General features: G+C 35.2%; 2 protein-coding genes across 3 annotated transcripts; one reads left to right on the top strand and one right to left on the bottom strand.

The window, feature by feature from the left end:
- The first annotated feature begins 952 nt into the window (after positions 1-952).
- LOC133834423 (cytochrome b5) lies at positions 953-3,086 on the top strand. Its single transcript, XM_062264032.1, has 4 exons — positions 953-1,104; positions 1,292-1,384; positions 2,411-2,477; positions 2,584-3,086. The coding sequence occupies exons 2-4, from the start codon at positions 1,298-1,300 to the stop codon at positions 2,832-2,834; spliced, it is 405 nt and encodes a 134-aa protein (XP_062120016.1). The 5' UTR covers positions 953-1,104; positions 1,292-1,297; the 3' UTR covers positions 2,835-3,086.
- An 806-nt stretch (positions 3,087-3,892) lies between these two features.
- Positions 3,893-8,431, bottom strand: LOC133834421 (rab GTPase-activating protein 22-like). 2 transcript variants are annotated; one of them, XM_062264030.1, is made up of 5 exons: positions 8,106-8,431; positions 6,502-6,637; positions 6,341-6,390; positions 5,809-5,862; positions 3,893-5,666 (listed from the first exon to the last, which is right to left on the bottom strand). In XM_062264030.1, exons 1-5 carry the CDS (start codon positions 8,258-8,260, stop codon positions 4,415-4,417), a joined length of 1,647 nt encoding a protein of 548 aa, XP_062120014.1. In that variant the 5' UTR covers positions 8,261-8,431; the 3' UTR covers positions 3,893-4,414. The 2 variants fall into 2 exon arrangements, with proteins under 2 accessions (XP_062120014.1, XP_062120015.1); XM_062264031.1 differs by having other exon boundaries at positions 7,744-8,430.

Genomic DNA, 8,431 nt, shown 5'->3' with positions numbered 1-8,431 from the left:
AAAAATATATAAAAATTTAAACGGGACATATATTTCTTATAAAATATTAAAATTAAAAATATTTCAAAAAATCATTTTTCTTTTTAAAATCTTTAAAGACTAATTTTTTTTAATAAATACTTAACAAAATAATTAAATAAAATTTTCAAATATTAAAAAAATAAACCCAAAATGATCTATTTTATTTACAAAACTTAAACTAATCTAATTTAAAATTTATTAAACATCATTATTAAAAAATAAATAATTTAATGTTGCCATACAAAAAAAAGATGAGTTTCAGTTTATTTTTATTAATATTTGAAAATCTTATGTAATTAATCTTTTAAGAATTTATTAAAAAAATTAATCTTTTAAGAATTAGAAACGAAGAAAATTTTGAATTATTTTTTAATTTTAATATTTTATAAGATATATATTTTTTATTTTAAATTATATATATATTATACTGACATGATAATAATAAATCATTACTTCATTAATTATATAAAATAAAACTTAACAAAAATCTCACTTTATAATACATTGAATAGTTTAATTAAAGAGTATATTATTATAGTTTGGGAACCAAAAAAAATACTAAATAGCCTTGTAAAAAATGGAGGATAACAAATTATTATTTCTAGAAAACATTGACAATCAAATGATCCTTTATCCTATAAAAAAATACTGGAATTTTAGTTGTCATTTAATTTAAAAAAGAAAAAAAATAAAAAGTCATTATATTATATTGTATTTTTTGACAGAAAAGCTGCATTTATTTTTATTTACCTTTTTTGGACTTTTTTTTTTTGGTTTTATGAGATGACTAACGAGACGTGCACAACTTTAATTAATGTGCTTTGAGACGAAACTACCCCGAAGAAATATATATATTTTCCTCTCAAAAAGAAGAGTAAGACGTAAATTTCATATAAAACGAAGGGCATTTTAGAAATCCAAGAAAATCTTCAAATATATATAATCGCCACAAATAATAAATAATAAAAAAGAAAAGCACTACGTAGTGACTCCTGACAAGGTTTGACGAGTGAGAGAGAGCCAAGAAGAAGAAGAAGGATTCTCTTCTTTCGTAAAAGCCTTCTCTCTCGTTTGTAACGCCGAGTATGATCTCAATCAATTTTTTATTTTATTTTTCTGGGTTTCTCTAGTTGATTCTTTTAACGATTTCTGTGTCGACTTTCATGGAGGTTTTTGAAATCTGTTTGTATGCATATATATAGATATATATTTGTATTGTTTTTGTGATAAATTCTGAGGTTTTGGTGTGTGACGCTTTGTGGATTTTCAGTTAAGAATGGCTTCAGATCCAAAGGTGCACAAATTCGAAGAAGTGGCTCAGCATAACAAGACCAAGGATTGTTGGCTTATTATTTCGGGAAAGGTCAGATCTTTTCTTCTTTTTAATTGGTTTTGGAGTGAGGATTTAGTTTCTGGATTGATTGGTTAAGTTAAGCCTCTGTTTGGTGGCTGAGAAATTTGAGGGTATGAGTGGTTTACATCAATTGGTTTTAATCTAGGTAGATTGGGAAACTTGTATAAACTAATCTTACCAAACCTATAACGTGTTTGATTTGCTGGGATCTTACTCCAATTTGGATGATTGAGACTTTAGCCCAATTTTGATGATTAAATTTTTATTCACAAAGAGGTACTACACCTCTTTGACATAGCTCAGTGGTACTATACCAGTGAATCCATACCTTTTTTAAAAAAAAATTACAAAGAAGGGATTCGAAGTCCTCCCCATTGTCAAAAAATAATTAAATCTAATTCATTAGTTGTAAAATCTCAATCCCAATATTGGAAAAAAATATATATTTATGTATAAATTTATGTGTGTAAAATCTCACCTGCCAATATTTGGAAAGATACATATAATGAATGTATTCATCTTAGGGACCAGTCCCTTACACACTGTTAGTAATACACAACACTACAATTTTATTCAATATATGTTCAAAATTTACTTAAATTATGAAAGAGATTGCAAGCAGTTACTATCCTCATATAATGTATATATATCTATACATATTTGTGTGGTTTTGAAAGGTATTACAATTTGAATGTGTTTGTAGTGTATATCCTAAAGAACCTAAACACTTGAAAATGTATACTCAGCGAAGTTTTTGTGATCTTAAGTATAGGGTATGTATCCCTTTAAGAGACAAAAAATTACAGCTTGATGATAAACCTGCTATACTTGAAGTAGAAATAGATTGAATTCTTTTCTAATCAGAAACTGAATACATTCAATTGACTTTATTTTATGGGGAAGCCAAACTAATATTATTCTGTCTCAACCTTCTCTCTTAACATTGATTGCTTTCTGCTTTCTTTCTCGTTCTCTCTCGAAGTTAATTTGGCGTCGAGTTTTTTTGGAACTCATGTAGTAAGTTTCTGGATTCAGGTGTACGATGTTACTCCATTTATGGATGATCATCCCGGAGGAGATGAAGTGCTGCTGTCAGCTACTGGTAATGCATTCTTCACATCATCTATTCCAATTTCAACTAGGGGACATTAAACTAAGCCTAAATGAAACCCTTTTTTAAATTAATTTTGTTTGAAAAATCCTTGCAGGGAAAGATGCAACCAATGATTTCGAAGATGTAGGCCACAGTGATTCAGCTAGAGATATGATGGAGAAGTACTACATTGGGGAGGTTGATGCATCAACTGTTCCACTAAAACGAACCTACATTCCACCACAGCAAGCTCCATACAATCCTGATAAGACGCCCGAGTTTTTGATCAAAATTTTGCAGTTCTTAGTTCCCCTTTTAATCTTGGGTTTAGCATTCGCCGTCCGACACTTCACCAAGAAGGAATAGGTTCAAAACTATAGAGAACGGCAGTCTTAGTAGTATTTGAGTATCTGTGTATTTGGAACAAGGACAGTGTTATTTTTGCAGCCGTGTTTATGTGCTCTTCTGATCAATTGAGTCTGTTGGAGTCAATTAGTTTCTGTTTTCTATGTTCTTTAATTTAGTTCAATTTAGTTGGAACTAATAACTTATAAGCACAAGTGTGCTTTGTTTCATTGTTTATTTTTGTTTTCCTTAATGAATATGGAACTTAAGTTACATATGTTTAGTCAGTGTTGTTTAAACACAAAACACATGATATATGCCTTTTCCTGCAGTTATGGAGATTTGGGGATTTTCTATTGACTAAACTTTAAAACTTTAGAAAGACAATAGTTATGTAGTGGTAGATGCACTATTTCACTAGCCATTCAATTTGAACCACACAAAAAAGATGCCATTTAAATCAACTAAATTATTGGACGGCAAGATTTATGTCTGCCCTTTTGGAGTGGTCATCATGGTTGGAAGATATAATATACTAATGAGGCTTTATCTACGGAGGTCTTAATCATTCAAATCAACTAAATTATTGGACGGCAAGATTTATGGCTTGAAATAGAAGAGTTTGTAATTAGTAGGGAAGCACATTTCCCCCATGGTGGCGGGGCCTCGCGAGGACCCGTCCCTAATGGAGCGGGAAATCTCTGTCTAAATAGGGAACGTGACAGGGGCGGGAATAACTTTCAATCCTTGAATGTTAAATAAGGCGGGGACGAAAATAGTACTTCCGTCCCGACGGAGTCCGTTTAAATTTTTATATATTTTTGTAGTATAGTAATAATTTTTTTAATATTTTAAATTTTAATAAGGATAGTGTTTAATATTTTAAATAATAAATATTGTGCAATATTATAATTTACATATAAATTATATTGTACAATAGGGGATTCCCCACCGGGATTAAAAATATAAATGGAGACGAGAACGGAGGGCACTCCCCGCCCCGTGTGCATCACTATTAATTAGGCTAAACCAGAGTAAGTAAAAGAAAAAAAAATCATGAAATACTCGACACACAATCATAAATGAAAGAACTAGAACTTGTTGGCCAGCTTGAATTAATAATCAATGCATTCATCTGTGTTACCGAACACATTCAGTTCTCTAGGACCTTTTTTTTACTGATATAGTAAAAAGAAAAAAACAAGGATTTTGGGATAAACAAAACCAAGTAATTTAATGGATTTCTTTTCATCCCCATATAATGGTAAAAAACGAGCTGCAGCCTCTACATGCCCCCAAGGCAAATTTTTAATGTCCAAAGGAGATTGTGTATACAAGAAAAAGCAGTGGAATAACAAGACATCCAAAACAGATGGGAACTTTTTACTTGCATCAAATTTTGCCTCAATAGAGCCCTCGTTTGAAACTCAAGTTTTCATAGCAAAAAAATCTGTCTGTCCCAGCTGCCAAGCCATAGGGATTTTTTTTTTTTCTTATCTTATGCTCCCTTCTGAATTGCCCCACATAGAAGAAGAATAAGAAGCAAAGCAGAACATATGACAGAAGAGAGCATAGAAATTAGCCAACAAAAAAATAAGCAGTTATAACGAGAGAGATGTCTCTATCTTGTCATGGAGGGTCACCACCAAATCATGAGCATCGTCTAGGAGCTTCCACACATCAAGTTGTCCAGACATGCTATTACACTCCCTCAAGATTTCATCCATGCTGCTGTACTTCTCTATTATCAATTTTCTCTTCTGCAACACTGAGGCTGCAATTGCAAAGAGTAACAAGTCCTCTGTTGGCGGGGCCCGTTGCCTTATCCTGCTCCACGCGGATTTTCCAATTCCTGCTCTTATGGCTGCCTGGTCAGCCCACATTACCTCCCAAAGGCACAAAGTCTGCTCAAATGTCAACTCTCTCCTAAACAGCACCACCACCATCCTATAAACAAAAAAGCAATCCTCGGCCTGAAGTTTCTCCAAGTGCCGGTACAAGTGGGAGTCCTTGCTTTTGATAATTTTAGAAACAGTATTCAGTTGCCTTCGAATTCCAACCTCGTCAAGTCTAAAGTTATGCCGGGCCTTCTTCATAAAACCCACGAAACACCAGAAAGCCTCGTGATCCTCAGTCATCACAGTAATTATGGGAGAAAGTAGATCACTCATACCCTGGCAATAACCAATCTCTGGGTCATAGAGTGCATAAGCTTCAAGAATTGCAACCAACCGGGCAGCATGAAAAATCCTGCACGGCTCCAGGTGATCATAATCCTTCAAACCAACAGCTTCAGCAGAACGCAGTGCACTAGCTTCAGATACAGCAGCTTGAGACGTGGAATAAGGAATCCACTCCGCATTAGCACGCACTGCATCAAGACGAATGATACGCTGCCATGTGGAAAAATCTTCCATTGTGGGGAATTTTGATTTGCCTTCGGTAGAAGGAGAATCATCCTTTGAAGTCACTTCAGGATCAATCTCCTCCTCCTCCCTTCTTTCCGATGCCGAGAAAGTCTGTGTTACTTCAGTGTCTTCAGAAGAGTCTGAGTCAGATGAGTCAGTGTTTAGTGCAGAGGAATCAGCATTTGTGATTCGCCTAGAACCCTCATCTCCATTCAACAAGGTGCTGGAAGCTTCCCCTGAATATTCCATATCGGGGCTCCTCCCCTCACTAGAAAGTGATTCCCTGGCGCTAACAGCATCCTCGGAGCTGGGAGAGTCTATTTCATGAATGAAACCCCCAGTGTCACCATCATAACTGATTTCTCCATTTTCATTTAACTTAAAGTTCTCATTGCTGCGTTTTATAAGCCGACGGCATTGTCTGCGGAGTTTGTCGTATTCCTTTCTGCACATATTGGTAAGAGAATGACAGCATTACACGATGACAAAATAAAACCAAGATAGGGGAAACCTTTGGTCAACCTTGCATACTAGAATAACAAGTAGAATAAATAAAATGAAATGCCTCAATAAACAGGTATAAGTACCTTTTCTCAGTTCTTAATGCATCCCTTTCTTCCTTGGAGGTGTTTAATTCATATCTGTTCATATAAATACATCAAAAAGTCAAATTATAGAAGTCGGACTTCGCCATTCTTTCAAGATTCAGTATAAACACAGATGCACATATTATATGTTTACAATCACCAGATGAAAATCAAGGTATATAATAAATAAGTATCAAAAGAAAACAATTCTTGTCAAGAAAATGTATGTGACTGATCTTTCAAAAGGAATGGAGGGAACGGGAAGGGGTGATATGATTTAGTTACATAGTCTTCTAGAAGTTACACAAAACTTCATGAATTTCATCCAACAAACACTGGACTATTAGTTCCATCATGCATCCAGACAATAGGGAGGAGAAATCAACCCAAATCCTCCCCCACCTTATGGTTTTTAAATGAATCACCAAGTACTAGTGACTAACAGAATAAATTTTAAAAAATTATCATAATGGAGAAAAAAAATACAAGTGCTTTACTATAGTAATTAAAGAAATGGGTGAAGCTTGCTTACACTCCAAGAAGGAAAGGCCAAACCTCAGCCCTGATACTTGGATCAACACCCTACAATAGAAAAGTAAAGGATGAATAAATCTAGTTTGAGGCCACTGAACATGGTCAAAAGAAAAATATCTTTAGAGATGCAAATATATCTGCTCTGTAACAGTAACTCACTCCACTTCGAACTTTTTTCAAGAACTTTACTCCGCCATCACGCAGTTTCCCATCTGGTGTAAACAAACTCCTCCATTGCCGAGGTGAAAGGGCATGTTTTCTCTTCCTACGGGACCAAGATGATTTAAGACGTCCCCTGAAAGCAAAGGAGTACCACAGTTAATTCTAGTAAATACAGAAGACCACATTATCGTAGAACAAATGAGTAAATAAGTAACCACAACCATATAAAAACAATTAAGAAAGAAAACTTTACAGGCTATCATCAGCATGTTAATAAACATACATAAACAAGCTGAATATACTAAGGTATCAATAGGTTCAACTATTGTCCACAAGGCAATTCAGAATGGGGAAACATTGGTAACAAAAAATTGGGGTGTTTCTTTTCCTTGACTGGCTCACATTGGGAAGGATAATGAATCATTAATGGTACAATAGGGTGGAGAACTGGGTTACAATCATTATGCATCCAACTAAAACATTCACGGCAATAGTGTAACAACAAAAATACTATCCCCATATCAATGTGACACTATACTTGATCTATCCAATTTGGAGCAAACTGATTGCTGCTTTGAAGCTAAACACAAATGTTCAGTAGCCCAATGATCAATGATCAAGGTTGTAACTCAAGGAGAGTGCTAAGATGGCAGAATGAACTTCTGGGTCCATGATTTCCGTATCACAAACTACAAATCTTGCCCAATTTTAGTTAGTACTACAATTCTAGCATATTTTACAAACAAAAGAATACACCAGATTGAAGTTAGTAGATCAAGTCCATCCATGAACCAATAAGATCCCATGAGAAGGGAAAAAAAAAATATTCCAACTACAGTTGCAGTGATTAACTACTCCCAAACCAACAGTGAGAAATATGCTCTAAACTAGACAGAACAACTACCAAGATTCCTCCAATCCAAATCCAAACAAAGCAACAATTTATTTTCCTCAAGAAAAAGTATATCTATGGCGAATCAAAAGCAGGATCGACTGATGTGTAAGAACTGGAATGATCCAAATGAAAAAGGGAAATGAAAAATCGGAGGGAAACCCACTAAAAGAAAGTGGATTGAGTTACAATTTGTAGTGGAGGCATGACTAAGTATCACTCCGAGATCGAGATCTGAGACGAAATCAAATGAAAACTACTAAAATACAGGAAAAATATATATATATATATTCAAAATTACAGCTAACAAAGAGCTAAAAATTGATTTGAAGAATAGAGAGACTCACCGATCGGAGTGGGAACAATAAGCTGGGGAAGAAGAAGTGACAACGAATAGAACCGAACGCAAATGAATCCACGACGACGATGATGACGACGACGAAGAAGGAGAAGAATTTGAAGACGAAGTGTGGCTTCGTCGAAGAGCTTTCATCTATATTCTTAATACTCTCGAGTGTGAAAAAAAAAAAAAACAAACAAAGAAACCCCAAAAGAAAAAATCGAAAATGGCAGTCGAAAGCCGCTTTCTTTTTTGGTTTGTTGGTTGGCTCTCCTGGTCTAGGGTTCAGACAAAGCTTCAAAGATTTTGGATACGGCTTCCTTTTTCTTTCTGTTTTTTTTTTTGTTTATTGATTACGATTAGTATTACCTACTGGCGGTGTAGAACATAGCCACGACCACAGCGAATCCCGCCAAGGCCGTGACGGCGACGGCGACGTTCGAAGGCGACGCCGCCCTGAGCCAAATACCTCCCCCGCCACGGCCGCCGGAGATTTGGATATCGTCGGTGCCGGAGGGGAACATGGAAGTGCGCCCTAAATTACCTATATACCCCTGGGTTTCTTTGTCTGGTTTTCGTTTACTCTCAATCTCTCTCTCTCTCTCTCTCTCTCTAGTCTTCACCCCCAAACCTAAGGTCTTCCAATGAAACCCAACTCAACTGCTTTGCTTTAGAGACTCTTTTTCTCTTTCTTT

Source organism: Humulus lupulus, chromosome 5 (assembly GCF_963169125.1).
Source record: "Humulus lupulus chromosome 5, drHumLupu1.1, whole genome shotgun sequence".
Classification (NCBI taxonomy): Eukaryota; Viridiplantae; Streptophyta; class Magnoliopsida; order Rosales; family Cannabaceae; genus Humulus; species Humulus lupulus.
This window is presented reverse-complemented; position numbering and strand designations above follow the sequence as displayed.

What these genes read in the sequence shown, in the direction of transcription:
- LOC133834423 (XM_062264032.1), top strand. Translation starts at nt 1,298, where the DNA reads ATGGCTTCAGATCCAAAGGTGCACAAATTCGAAGAAGTGGCTCAGCAT. An exon ending in GGCTTATTATTTCGGGAAAG is followed by an intron (nt 1,385 to 2,410) that starts GTCAGATCTTTT and finishes TTCTGGATTCAG; the next exon opens with GTGTACGATGTTACTCCATT. An exon ending in AGTGCTGCTGTCAGCTACTG is followed by an intron (nt 2,478 to 2,583) that starts GTAATGCATTCT and finishes AAATCCTTGCAG; the next exon opens with GGAAAGATGCAACCAATGAT.
- LOC133834421 (XM_062264030.1), bottom strand. Translation starts at nt 8,260, where the DNA reads ATGTTCCCCTCCGGCACCGACGATATCCAAATCTCCGGCGGCCGTGGC. An exon ending in TGGCCTTTCCTTCTTGGAGT is followed by an intron (nt 5,863 to 6,340) that starts GTAAGCAAGCTT and finishes TTATATGAACAG; the next exon opens with ATATGAATTAAACACCTCCA. An exon ending in GCATTAAGAACTGAGAAAAG is followed by an intron (nt 5,667 to 5,808) that starts GTACTTATACCT and finishes CAATATGTGCAG; the next exon opens with AAAGGAATACGACAAACTCC.